Below are 14733 nucleotides of genomic sequence, written 5' to 3'. Positions count from 1 at the left end.
GGTTTAACAAGAATGTCTGAGGGGGTGGGGGGGGGTGTAGGAAAAAACAAGGGGAAATAGGTTACCTTGCATAATGACTTAGCTACTCCCAGTCTCTATTCAAGCCTAAGTTAATTGTATCCAATTTGCAAATGAATTCCAATTCAACTGTTTCTCGCTGGACTCTGGATTTGAAGTTTTTTTGTTGTAATATCACAACTTTCATGTCTGTAATCGCGTGACCAGAGAGATTGAAGTGTTCTCCGACTGGTTTATGAATGTTATAATTCTTGACAACTGATTTGTGTCCATTTATTCTTTTATGTAGAGACTGTCCAGTTTGACCAATGTACATGGCAGAGGGGCATTGCTGGCACATGATGGCATATATCACATTGGTGGATGTGCAGGTGAACAAGCCTCTGATAGTGTGGCTGATGTGATTAGGCCCTGTGATGGTGTCCCCTGAATAGATATGTGGGCACAGTTGGCAACGGGTTTTGTTGCAAGGATAGGTTCCTGGGTTAGTGGTTCTGTTGTGTGGTATGTGGTTGCTGGTGAGTATTTGCTTCAGGTTGCGGGGCTGTCTGTAGGCAAGGACTGGCCTGTCTCCCAAGATTTGTGAGAGTGTTGGGTCATCCTTCAGGATAGGTTGTAGATCCTTAATAATGCATTGGAGGGGTTTTAGTTGGGGGCTGAAGGTGACGGCTAGTGGCGTTCTGTTATTTTCTTTGTTAGGCCTGTCCTGTAGTAGGAGACTTCTGGGAACTCTTCTGGCTCTATCAATCTGTTTCTTCACTTCCGCAGGTGGGTATTGTAGTTGTAAGAATGCTTGATAGAGATCTTGTAGGTGTTTGTCTCTGTCTGAGGGGTTGGAGCAAATGCGGTTGTATCGCAGAGCTTGGCTGTAGACGATGGATCGTGTGGTGTGGTCAGGGTGAAAGCTGGAGGCATGTAGGTAGGAATAGCGGTCAGTTGGCTTCCGGTATAGGGTAGTGTTTATGTGACCATCGTTTATTAGCACTGTAGTGTCCAGGAAGTGGATCTCTTGTGTGGACTGGACCAGGCTGAGGTTGATGGTGGGATGGAAATTGTTGAAATCATGGTGGAATTCCTCAAGGGCTTCTTTCCCATGGGTCCAGATGATGAAGATGTCATCAATATAGCGCAAGTAGAGTAGGGGCGTTACAGGACCAGAGTTGAGGAAGCGTTGTTCTAAGTCAGCCATAAAAATGTTGGCATACTGTGGGGCCATGCGGGTACCCATAGCAGTGCCGCTGATCTGAAGGTATACATTGTCCCCAAATGTGAAATAGTTATGGGTAAGGACAAAGTCACAAAGTTCAGCCACCAGGTTAGCTGTGACATTGTCGGGGATAGTGTTCTTGACGGCTTGTAGTCCATCTTTGTGTGGAATGTGGGTGTAGAGGGCTGCTACATCCATAGTGGCCAGGATGGTGTTATCAGGAAGATCACGATGGATTGTAGTTTCCTCAGGAAGTCAGTGGTGTCTCGAAGGTAGCTGGGAGTGTTGGTAGCGTAGGGCCTGAGGAGGGAGTCTACATAGCCAGACAATCCTGCTGTCAGGGTGCCAATGCCTGAGATGATGGGGCGCCCAGGATTTCCAGGTTTATGGATCAGCTCTCCAACACCACTTTCTACAAGCCATTACCCTCTGATCCCACTGAGAGTTACCAAAAGAAACTACAGCATTTGCTCAAGAAACTCCCTGAAAAAGCACAAGATCAAATCCGCACAGACACACCCCTGGAACCCCGACCTGGGATATTCTATCTACTACCCAAGATCCATAAACCTGGAAATCCTGGGCGCCCCATCATCTCAGGCATTGGCACCCTGACAGCAGGATTGTCCGGCTATGTAGACTCCCTCCAGGAGTAAGCGAGATATCTAGAAAACTGATCAAGGAAACATGACCACTTAGGACAGTGGTTCTCAACTCTGGTCCACCGCTTATCCCATCTAGTGGCACTGAGACCTCTTAGAGAGAGTTAAAGGAGTCTCCTGTACAGCCTTAGCTAACAGCCAGTTGGCTTTTAACTCATGCAGTAGAGGCTCATGCACTAAGCTCCAGAGGCCCCAGGTTTGATCCTGCCCAACGACGACCAGGGTCTGTCGGCGTTTCGCAAAGATATCTGTAAATGGAATAAATATTGCTCTTTTCATTTCTTTCACGAGCACACGTATCACTTTGTAGTGGCACAAATTACTGTAAAATGCTAATTATATCAACTTTTTGCTTTTCCTTCAAGGTTTGGTCAAGTGCTGTCTTTCTGCCCTGTAACCGATTGTTTCTTGACAGCATGAGAACCGTCTCAAGCAGTGGGGGCTTCATCTCTTATCTGCTCATCTCCCAAGCTTTCCCTAATCCTTGGGCTTTAGGAGGAAAAGATGGTGCAACATTTCATATGCCCTTCTGAATATCCTGTCTGTTTCACATCACTCGGTCCTTCATGAATACATCAGGGGCACAGGTGCATTCCAGGAGGTATAGCAAGCACGTCCTGGTTAGGAATAGATTGTGTTAATCCATTTTTATCCTGTTTCCTGCCCGTGTCCCATCTGCCAGACTTCTCATTCCAAAGATCCGTAGTGTCTTGTGCATAGTTGCTCTTTCCCCTCTCTGCCTTTGTATATGTTTATCTTACCATCTGTACTGTACCTTCTACATGATAGGATATTATAAATGGCACATTTTTACAGGCTTGAGTCTTAGTGTGATGTGGTGTTGCCAAATGTCAAACAGAAAGATTTGTGAACAAATGAAAAAGGTAACTTGGAGTTGCAACACTTCTGTCTCTTACCTGGTACTTAAAGCCTGTTGTTAGTACCCAATGACAAAAAGAAAAATGCATCCATTAGCTTCTTGGCAATAATCTTAAACCTTATTCATTTCTCCTAGATTAAAGGGAAAAGAAATCTGGGTCACTCCAGCTTGGCCCAAACTGAACTCGAAATTTACACATGAGGAGACCCAAATGGAGTTTATTGTGGTGGGGGAGCTGAGACACCCCACAGCTCTGAGCAAGGTGGGCAGGATTGGTGGTGAAGTCACATGCAGAGGGGTACCAGCCCAGCCACCCACTCATTCCTCCTCATTCAGGAGAGAATAAGAAATGTAAAAATCCAGCATTTATTGTTTGAGTCATTACCACAGCAAACAGGAGGCACCAGAATAATCTGCTTAGGGGAAAGGAGCCAACTTCACAAAGACATAATGGAAATTTCCCTGGGAAATACAGCATTGTAGTAGGTCTTGAAGGTGCCTGTTAACCCACTCTTACTGCTAGGATCCAAAACCAAAAGCTGTTAAAACTTAAACCGGATGGGTCTTTATAGTATGCTATGTCAGATAATGGCCTCTCTTAATGTCTTCCAGTATCTTTGCCTAAATCTCCAGGAAAGGATGGAAATAAAAATGGGACTTTGAGCTCTGTCCTACTCAGAAATCACTCTTCAGCAAATGTCAGCACACAGCATGTGGACCACTTATGTCCTCAAAATAGGGCTCCAGTGGGGGTTGAGCCCTGCATAGGCTTCTATGCAATGTAAATCATGGGTAATCTAGGAATCACTAGCTCCCCATCCGTGATGATCTCTCACTTTTTTCAAGTGATGAGGCACCTCATTGCATTTGTCTGCTATCCTGAGTCTAAGCCATACTTTCACACCTGGAATTGCTGTCTAATAATTTCATAGATTCATAGATTTCAAGACCTGAAGGGACCATTGTGATCATCTAGTCTGACCTTCTCTATAACACAGGCCACAGAACTTCCCCAAAATAATTCCTAAAGCAGATCTTTTGGAGAAACATCTAATTGTGATTTAAAAATTGTCCATGATGAGAATCCACCACGGCCCTTGGTAAATTGTTCCAGTGGTTAATTACTTCCACCTTTAAAAAATGATGCCTTATTTCCAGTCTGAACATATCTAGCTTCAACTTCTAGCCATTGGATCATGTTACATCTTTCTCTGCCAGATTAGAATAGGGGAGTAGGAGCCAGAACTGCTGGGTTCTTTTTTCCCAGCTCTTACACTGACTTTTAATCTTGGACATGTCACTTGTTCCTCAGTGTATCCATCTGTAAAATGTGTGTAATGTATTGTCTACCTCTCAGAGGTGTTGTGAGGCTTAATTTATGTCTATAGAAGTGCTTGAAGTTCCTCAGATTAAAGAGGGTGTGGAGGGAAAGTAACTATTTTCTATCATCTTTAAATTATCTATATGTGATTTTTCTAGGCACTTTGGGATCTGTCACATGAAGTTTTAGCCATTTGTTTTTTGAACTTCCATCACAAATACTCAACTTCTCCTTGTCAAGCTATTCCTACTGACAGGACTAGGAGGAGCTGGATGCTTATTTGATGGGGCTCACTGCGTTACGAGAAGTATCTAATCCCAATAAATCCCACCTTTACCTGTTGGACCACAGTGGGTGAAATCGCCCTCCAGCCTAATTACTGTTGGTGGAAGAATCTCACAAAAAGTACCTTATATAGCATTTGGTCTGTGAGAGGGAGCATGGCTTCCGGGGTCTGTATACACTACTGCTGAGGTGCAGGCTTCTTCACATGGGAAGGAAGAGCGGGGGATGTCATCTGATCTCCCCCCCCTTCCCCCAAAAAAGACACTTTCTTTCTTTATAAGGTAGCTGTGAGAATGCATTACACAACTTAAATGATAATCCCTCTAAGAACCGATCTTGCGTTGCTTGTGTGCCCTCTTATGGCTCTTTGGATCTCAGCCACCCTAATCTCTGAATCCAGAAATGGTCTGATTGCTCCAAGTACTTTGGAAATGCCCTGCATCCTCAGGGTTAAGTATTCAGTTGAGGGTAGGGGAGTTATGTAAACTCCTCATAAAAATCCTTCCATTTTAGATGAAGTGAGACGCTCCTCTTAATTATTGATTCCTGGGATGTTTCTTCTGATTCCTCCTCTTATAGCTGCCAAGTGAACAGACTCCTGTGGGCCTGGTCTGCAGCCCTGACTCATCCAAGTAGGCTTTTGCAGAGTTGACTTGAATGTAGCTGATGGCTGCAGGATCTAGCTCAGTGTTTGTCCCAGTGAGAGGAAACAGAAACATAGTTTGGGTTAAATATTAAAGGTGGCTAATGTCTGATATTCTCTGTCCTTGGAAATCCTAGTAAGAGTCTATTTTTCCAGGATTTTTCATAAATTATACACCAGAGGTAACCCCTAACCCCCAGTGTGGTTAGATGCCCAGCTATGATGACTGTTGTTCCCATGCAAAAGGTTAAATTACTTAGCCTAATTAGGGCATTGGGAAAGAATTTCATATCTTTCTAGGTTCTGTTTATTTATCTTAGGGCTTTATGGCGCCTCTCATCACTGTAGGATCTAAGCATATTCCCTTTAAAATCAATAGCAATAGCAAGTTCCCAAGTGGACTTCATTCACCTATTGGCACTTCTCCCTTTTTGAGGTTAACATTCTGCTAACAACAACAGGGTGGGGTGGGATTTAGATTTTATTAATTCGATCCTTTTTATTGGTAAGGGCTTAGAGAAAGGGGCTATCAGTGTTGTGTGTCACTATTAAGATAAAGTGACTTCTTTATATATGAAGATTTTGCAATGTTCTCTAAAGATAATCAGACTCCAAATTTGCCTCATCTTTTCTGCAAGTTTGTTCTGTAGCCAGATCCCCTCATCAGAGAATGCTTTCTCCCCAGCTCTCCTGTGCTTTGTCTTGGGCTTTGTGATCTGTATTGGCCCAAAGGAGTGCAGCTGTCATAGTGGTTGGCAGATCAGCATTCAGTCTGGGACACGACCTGTTTGTGACATTCCCCTCTGGTGTTATCTGGACCGGTGATCTGCTAGGTCACTCCAATCCTTGACTCTGGGAGCCAGCCTTAGCCTGCTCTGCTGTGAGAACCCCCACTCCTGGGCTGTTCACGCACAGCCTCTGGCATGTAAGCTGCTACCAGCTACTTGCAGCCGAATGACACTAGCGGTCCCAGACACAACCCTAGAAACCTCCATCTTGCAGTGTCCAGTTATGCCTGCTGGATGCTGCAAGCTTATATGAGTTCTTGATCTGTACCACGGTTGTTATCCCATGGGGAGTCTCTCACATGCTTTAAACCAAACACACTGCTTCAGGTAGAATAAACAAACAAATTTATTAACTATGAAAAATAGATTTTAAGTGATTGTAAGTCAAAGCATAACAAGTCGGATTTGGTCAAATGAAATAAAAGCAAAACGCATTCTAAGCTGATCTTAACACTTTGAATGTCCTTACAAACTTAGAAGCTTCTCACCACTGGCTGGCCGGTTGCTCTTCAGCCAGGCTCTCCCCTTTGATCAGCACTTCAGTTGCTTGGTGGTGGTGTCTATAGATGGAGGTGGAAGAGAGAAGAAGAGCATGGCAAACATCTCTCCCTTTTATCATGTTCTTTCTTCCCCCTTGGCTTCTTCCCCACCCCACCCCCAACCCCCGCCTTCAGAGTCAGGTGAGCATTACCTCATCGGAGTTCCAAACTGACCAAAGGAAGGGGAGTGACTCCCTCGAGAGTCCAACAGATACTTTTGTTGCTGTCTAGGCCAGTGTCCTTTGTTCCTGTGAGGCTGGGTTTGTCCCATACGTGCCCTGATGAGGTGTGAACTGCCTCTCAGCTTTTGGAGGGTTTTTGCCTGGGCTTATTTTAAGCCGTGAGGTCACATTTTCAGCCTCATAACTATATACATGAAATTATAACCTATAACCTTACTATAAAAATCATGCTCAGTGCATCATGAACCTTCCAAAGACACCCAAGATGACAAACTTTGCATTGGATACCACACAATCATTTTACAAGGATGAACATGGGTGTTCCCCTGAGGTACAGAGCGTCACACCATTAAATTAAGGGTTCTTATATCATGCCCATCGCAGTAGTGTCTGAGTCTTCTCTCCAGTATTGGTTTGGGATCATCTGTTAAGGAAAGTAGGTGTGTTTTCTGGTGATTTCAAGGGGATTTGTAGGTATGGGTGGGCATCACTCCTTCCTGCCTGCTGTATTTCTAGATCCATAATTCTTTCTAATGCTGTTAATTTTTTCCCTGTGGTGCAAAGATAACATTGCAAAGCACATCATCCTATTTCCGTCTTTGAATTAAACTATCTATTTGTAACTCTTTTTTCCCCAGTAACTCGTCATAACCACCTAAAGGATTTCATGTTGGTGGTGTCCATTGTCATTGGAGTGGGTGGCTGCTGGTTTGCCTACATCCAGAACCGCTACTCAAAGGAGCATGTGAAGAGGATGATGAAAGACCTAGAAGGGCTTCACAGAGCTGAGCAGAGTCTGCACGACCTTCAAGAAAGGTGAGTCCTACTTAACCACCTACCTCCAGGGAAAGCTTAAATCTCTACTGTTAGTTTGGATTAAACCAGTAGCAGTCAGCCTCTTATGCTGTATGGGTATCAGCCATAACCTTAGGTGATCATAGCAAACCGGTTACCCAGTTGACATTACTGATGTGGCTGCACAGTCTTTGAATGCATTTGGTCAGCTAGTTAAGAAATTTGGACATAACTTCACACTTGCCACTCCCTGCACAATGTGCACCGGTTAGATGTACTTGGGATGTGTCCCATGAAGACTAGAGGAGTTAAAACTAGCCTCAGATGCTATTATAAGGGCCTGCGGCTGTCGTGTAAAGTCACTATGCTGCATTGGCAGCATGAGCCACAAGCATCTTATGTATTTTTAGTGGACTTGAGCAGCACAGATAGTAGTTCAGACTGAAGGCTGATTTCCACCCTAATTCCCTTTTGTTGATTGCTCATGTTTTTCTCAAATTCAGGCTGAGCTGTAGTTTTTGTACAGAGAATGAATTTTGTGGGAACGTTTTCACCAAATCAGTTGTGCTGTCTTTGAGACAGTTAAATGTGAAGGGCCTAATTCCACCCCCCCCACCCCCCCTGAGTCCATCATATCCCAACTAGAACTTTCGTACTTTGAGCATTAACAACTGCAAGCACTCTGATTCTTAGCTAACATGACTTGGATGCCCCTGCTATAGTTGACAGGGGCTTGACACCCTTGTGTTTGAGCCTATTGTCTTACTGTAAATGGGAACTTGCTCCTGATGCGTCATACTTTCCTGTGCTCCAGCAGTGAAGCAGGTCAGCTATTGCTTCTTTGTCAGTCCAAATGATATTGAAAGAAACCAGAATTCTTTTGCTTTCCTTTTAAAATCATAAAATAGACTTGCTCCTACAGGAAGAAAAAGCCTTTCAAAAAGAATGTTAAGTAATCTGGCTCCTTCAGAATCCATCATGTGGACTGACTCAGGTTGCATCTTCATATTAGCCAAGAGAGAGGGTGAAACACATCAATATTCTGGAAATGGTTCAGGAGAGGAATTTGGCCAAATTTCCTCATGGATTCTTCCTCTGAAGAATCTGGAGGAGCCACCGCTTCCCAGGCACTACAGGGATATCCAGATCTCATAAGTTGTTTACTAGGAAGCACAAAAAAAGTTAGAAAATTCAGTACTGGAACATTAAACATAAGCAGCTGAACTCAGTCTCTCGTTCATCATAAAAATGTTTCATTTCTTCTTTGGCAAAATACTGTGAGCTGCAGAATGCAACTTTTACTCACATGAGTAATTGCATTGACCTCAGCGTGGCTGCTTACATGTGTAACTGCTGCTACAGGCCCTATGTATGGACAAAGGGTTACTACTGACAATCTCATTTTCTTCTTTAAAAAAGGTTAGTTTCTTGCTGAAATCACCATTTTTAACAGAGCCTGGTAGATTTTGGCTCTAATTATTTTTACTTGTCCCTTGAATATAATTTTCAAGGATACAGAGCCCACTCTGGTTGCCGTAGAAGTCGATGGCTAAACTCCCAATGGCTGCAGTGTGAGCAGACTTCTAAGCCAATCGTGTGTGTGCACTAGCTTGCGGGAAAAGTTGCCTGTACATGTGCCAGCATCTCAGGAATGTAAACCTGCCGTGAAGATTTTTACAAACACTTCAGCCATTGGAAACTGTGTCACATACACACACAGTACTGGAGCCTGGTTCCTTACCTATCCTGTCAGAACAGCTGGCAGAGAATAGCCCTGCTCATGAGTGTTGTGTTTGTGAGAACTTTCTTCTGTCAAGTAGCTCTGTGTGATGACAGTAGTTGGCATTCACCTGAAAGGAAAGATGTGTGTCAAGATGATGGTGCCAAACTCACCACCTTCCCTTCTTGGTGACACACACATATGATCTGCTTTGTTCCTGACATGCAGAGAGGAAAAACTACATTGACTGTATGTCTTCGAGGCAGCCAGTTCTGAGCAACAAATCATTTCAGGGTTGTGTATAATTTTACCATTGCCAGATTGGCAATTCCACGAAGAAAAAGGATTTGCTAAAGTGAGAAACCAATAGGATTTCCTATTTGAAGTCTGACTGCCCATTGAGATAATTACTGTAGAGCATCAGAATTTTACTCTGTACCTCTAAGTGTATGCTTTTAGGTAGGACCTGGAGGCAACTTCTGAGTTTATGCTGGGGTTTTAAGGGAATTTGCCCTGTAGAAATTGGGCCTAAATACTAACATTGCTGCAAACGTGCTGTGTAAGACATGACCTTGGGATCTGTCACTGAAGATAGGACAACATAAACAAGTAGATGGGCCAGTGAACGTTCGCTAATGTTACCTAAAGCCAAACACGAAGAAACCTGAAACCGCATATGCCAGGCAGAGCTAAAAGCTTCAGAGAGACCTCCTCATGACAGGTCTGCAGAGCATTAAAGTGGGAAGGATTGTCTGTGGACAGAGCACTGACCTGGAAGGAAGGAGGTGAGTGATCATTTCCTGGCTCAGCCACAGACTCCCTGGTGACCTTGTGCAAACCAACTTGCCCAGGGTAGACTGATTCCCCTTCTGTAAAAAGGGAATAATACTCCCCTACCTCACATGATGCTGAGAGGATACGTTTATTAGTCTGCAAGGTGCTCAGATGCTGTGGTGATAGAGAATGCTATGTACAAGTCATCTTTCAGTGGTCCAAATGGAAGTCATTCCATGGTTCTCTTCGAAAAATTGTGACTAATCTGGGTTCCAGACAAACGATGTGAGTCACACTGAAACAGGTGTCTGTCCAAGGTGCTGAGTAGAATCATAGAATATCAGGGTTGGAAGGGACTTCAGGAGGTCATCTAGTCCAACTCCCTGCTCAAAGCAGGGCGGATCCCCAATTTAATCATCCCAGCCAGGGCTTTGTCAATCCTGACCTTAAAAACTTCTAAGGAAGGAGATTCCACCACCTCCCTAGGTAACGCATTCCAGTGTTTCACCACGCTCCTAGTGAAAAAGTTTTTCATAATATCCAACCTAAATCTCCCCCACTGCAACTTGACACCATTACTCCTTGTTCTGTCATCTGCTACCACTGAGAACAGTCTAGAGCCATCCTCTTTGGAACCCCCTTTCAGGTAGTTGAAAGCAGCTATCAAATCCCCCCGCATTCTTCTCTTCCGTAGACTAAACATCCCCAGTTCCCTCAGCCTCTCCTCATAACTCATGTGTTCCAGTCCCCTAATAATTTTTGTTGCCCTCCGCTGGACTCTTTCCAATTTTTCCACATCCTTCTTGTAGTGTGGGGATCAAAACTGGACACAGTACTCCAGATGAGGCCTCACCAGTGTCGAATAGAGAAGAATGATCACGTCCCTCGATCTGCTCGCTATGCCCCTACTTATACATCCCAAAATGCCATTGGCCTTCTTGGCAACAAGGGCACACTGTTGACTCATATCCAGCTTCTCGTCCGCTGTAACCCCTAGGTCCTTTTCTGCAGAACTACTTCCTAGCCACTCGGTCCCTAGTCTGTAGCGATGCATGGGATTCTTCCGTCCTAAGTGCAGGACTCTGCACTTGTCCTTGTTGAACCTCATCAAATTTCTTTTGGCCCAATCCTCCAATTTGTCTAGGTCCCTCTGTGTGTCCTGTCCCTACCCTCCAGCGTATCTACCACTCCTACCAGTTTAGTGTCATCTGCAAACTTGCTGAGGGTGCAATCCACACCATCCTCCAGATCATTTATGAAGATATTGAACAAAACCGTCCCCAGGACCGACCCTTGGGGCACTCCACTTGATACCGGCTGCCAATTAGACATGGAGCCATTGATCACTACCCGTTGAGCCCGACAATCTAGCCAGCTTTCTATCCACCTTATAGTCCATTCATCCAGCCCATACTTCTTCAACTTGCTGGCAAGAATACTGTGGGAGACAGTGTCAAAAGCTTTGCTAAAGTCAGGGAACAACACGTTCACTGCTTTCCCTCCATCCACAGAACCAGTTATTTCGTCATAGAAGTCAATTAGATTAGTCAGGCATGACTTGCCCTTGGTGAATCCATGCTGACTGTTCCTGATCACTTCCTCTCCTCTAAGTGCTTCGGAATTGATTCCTTGAGGACCTGCTCCATGATTTTTCCAGGGACTGAGGTGAGGCTGACTGGCCTGTAGTTCCCAGGATCATCCTCCTTCCCTTTTTTAAAGATAGGCACTACATTAGCTTTTTTCCAGTCATCCGGGACTTCCCCTGATAGCCATGACTTTTGAAAGATAATGGCCAATGGCTCTGCAATCACATCCGCCAACTCCTTTAGCACTCTCGGATGCAACGCATCCGGCCCCATGGACTTGTGAACGTCCAGCTTTTCTAAATAGTCCTGAACCACTTCTTTCTCCACAGAGAGCTGGTCATCTCCTCCTCATGCATTGCTGCTCAGTGCAGTAGTCTGGGAGCTGACCTTGTTTGTGAAGACAGAGGCAAAAAAAGCATTGAGTACGTTAGCTTTTTCCACATCCTCTGTCACTAGGTTTCAGAGGAACAGCCGTGTTAGTCTGTATTCGCAAAAAGAAAAGGAGTACTTGTGGCACCTTAGAGACTAACCAATTTATTTGAGCATGAGCTTTCGTGAGCTACAGCTCACTTCATCAGATGTCACTAGGTTGCCTCCCTCATTCAGTAGGGGGCCCACACTTTCCTTGACTTTCTTCTTGTTGCTAACATACCTGAAGAAACCCTTCTTGTTACTCTTAACATCTCTTGCTAGCTGCAACTCCAGGTGTGATTTGGCCTTCCTGATTTTACTTCTGCATGCCCGAGCAATATTTTTATACTCATCCCTGGTCCTTTGTCCAATTTCCCACTTCTTTTAAGCTTCGTTTTTGTATTTAAGATCAGCAAGGATTTCACTGTTAAGCCAAGCTGGTCGCCTGCCATATTCACTATTCTTTCTACACATCGGGATGGTTTGTCCCTGTAATCTCAATAAGGATTCTTTAAAATACAGTCAGCTCTCCTGGACTCCTTTCTCCCTCATGTTATTCTCCCAGGGGATCTTGCCCATCAGTTCCCAGAGGGAGTCAAAGTCCGCTTTTCTGAAGTCCAGGGTCCGTATTCTGCTGCTCTCCTTTCTTCCTTGTGTCAGGATCCTGAACTTGACCATCTCATGGTCACTGCCTCCCAAGATCCCATTCACTTTTGCTTCCCCTACTAATTCTTCCCGATTTGTGAGCAGCAGGTCAAGAAGAGCTCTGCCCCAGTTGGTTCCTCCAGCACTTGCACCAGGAAATTGTCCCCTACATTTTCCAAAAACTTCCTAGATTGTCTGTGCACCGCTGTGGTGCTCTCCCAGCAGATATCAGGGTGATCGAAGTCTCCCATGAGAACCCGGGCGTGCGATCTAGTAACTTCTGCGAGTTGCCGGAAGAAAGCCTCGTGCACCTCATCCCCTTGGTCCGGTGGTCTATAGTAGACTACCACCACAACATCACCCTTGTTGCTCACACTTCTATAATTAATCCAGAGACTCTCAGGTTTTTCTGCAGTTTCATACTTGAGCTCTGAGCAGTCATACTGCTCTCTTACATACAGTGCAACTCCCCCACCTTTTCTGCCCTGCCTGTCCTTCCTGAACAGCTTATATCTGTCCATGACAGTACTCCAGTCATGTGAGTTATCCCACCAAGTTTCTGTTATTCCAATCACATCATAATTCCTTGACTTTGCCAGGACTTCCAGTTCTCCCTGCTTGTTTCCCAGGCTTCATGCATTTGTGTATAGGCAGTTGAAATAAATCGCTGATCGTCCCTCTTTCTCAGTATGAGGCAGGAGCCCTCCCCTCTCACGCGCTCCTGCTCGTGCTTCCTCCCGGTATCCCACTTCCCCACTTACCTCAGGGCTTTGGTCTCCTTCCCCCGGTGAACCTAGTTTAAAGCCCTCCTCACTAGGTTAGCCAGCCTGCTTGCGAAGATGCTCTTCCCTCTCTTCGTTAGGTGGAGCCCGTCTCTGCCTAGCACTCCTCCTTCTTGGAACACCATCCCATGCTCAAAGAATCCAAAACCTTCTCTCCGACACCACCTGCGTAGCCATTCGTTGACTTCCACGATTTGACGGTCTGTACCCAGGCCTTTTCCTTCCACGGGGAGGATGGACGAGAACACCACTTGCGCCTCAAACTCCTTTATCCTTCTTCCCAGAGCCACGTAGTCTGGAGTGATCCGCTCAAGGTCATTCTTGGCAGTATCATTGGTGCCCACGTGGAGAAGCAGAAAGGGATAGCGATCCGAGGGCTTGATGAGTCTCGGCAGTCTCTCCGTCACATCGCGAGTCTTAGCTCCTGGCAAGCAGGAGACTTCTCGGTTTTCCTGGTCAGGGCGGCAGATAGATGACTCAGTCCCCCTGAGGAGAGAGTCCCCGACCACCACCACCCACCTCCTTCTCTTGGGAGCGGTGGTCGTGGAACCCCCAACCCTAGGACAGTGCATCTCTTGCCTTCCAATTGGCGGAGTCTCCTTCTGCTCCCTTCCCTCAGACGTATCATCTGGTCCACTCTCCGCATTAGTACCTGTGGAGACAACATGAAAACGGTTACTTACCTGTATCTACGTTGCTGGTACATGGATGTTCCCCTTTTTTCTTCTGGAGGTCACATGATGCCAAATTTCTTCACCGTCCTCCTGTCCCCGATGTGCAGCCTGCTCTGAATCTTCAGAACCTTGTGCCCGTAGAAGCATATCTTGACGTCTGTCCAGGAAATCTTCAGTTTCTCTTATACAACGCAGGGTCGAAACCTGTTGCTCCAGATCTTGAACCTTCTCTTCCAATATGGAGACCAGCTTGCACTTTGTACAGACAACGTCGCTTCTGTCCTGTGGAAAAAAGACAAATGTACATAATGCCCTTTCCACGGTCTATCAAATGGCTACTTCGTTGCCTCACTTAGAACTTTGTGAGGGCCTTTGAGATGTCTAGAGCAGGAAAGGTTGATACAGGAAGTCAAATCTGTTCTAATCTAGAACATTTACAGGATATCCCTTAATGGCAACTGTTCCCAGGAAGTCTGCCAAATTGCTTGCATTTGCATCAGTGTAAATTCAGAATAACTCCACTGAACTCAGTGGAGAGCCACTAGTGTAAAACTGGCATATGTGAATCCAGTCGCACTGACTGAGAACATGCAGGGAAAAGTTATTTTTGTCTTTGGTGAGCAACAGAGGAAATGTTGTTTGCATGAAACATGAATAATAAAAAGGGGGAAAAGAAGAACTCTGACTAGTGCATTCGAGAGAAATATTAAGGATTAATCCCTTTCCCTTTCCCCCAATGCCACACACACCACCGGGACATTTCCCCTTTAAACAGACAGCATTCTAATGTCTGTGGAGGATTAACAAGCCTAGTATGGAAG

The 14733-nt window shown here is 45.2% G+C and overlaps 1 protein-coding gene across 7 annotated transcripts in view; it reads left to right on the top strand.

Annotated features, from left to right (window-relative positions):
• The window catches only part of STIM1 (stromal interaction molecule 1), a 200743-nt gene that overhangs the window by 158153 nt on the left and 27857 nt on the right, over positions 1–14733 (top strand). For all 7 annotated transcript variants that reach the window (XM_073333067.1, XM_073333046.1, XM_073333056.1 and 4 more), the window contains one exon: positions 7164–7341. In XM_073333067.1, coding sequence (XP_073189168.1) covers positions 7164–7341 — 178 coding nt within the window. The remainder of the gene's footprint in view (positions 1–7163; positions 7342–14733) is intronic.

This window comes from Lepidochelys kempii, chromosome 1 (genome assembly GCF_965140265.1).
Source record: "Lepidochelys kempii isolate rLepKem1 chromosome 1, rLepKem1.hap2, whole genome shotgun sequence".
NCBI lineage: Eukaryota > Metazoa > Chordata > Testudines > Cheloniidae > Lepidochelys > Lepidochelys kempii.
This window is presented reverse-complemented; position numbering and strand designations above follow the sequence as displayed.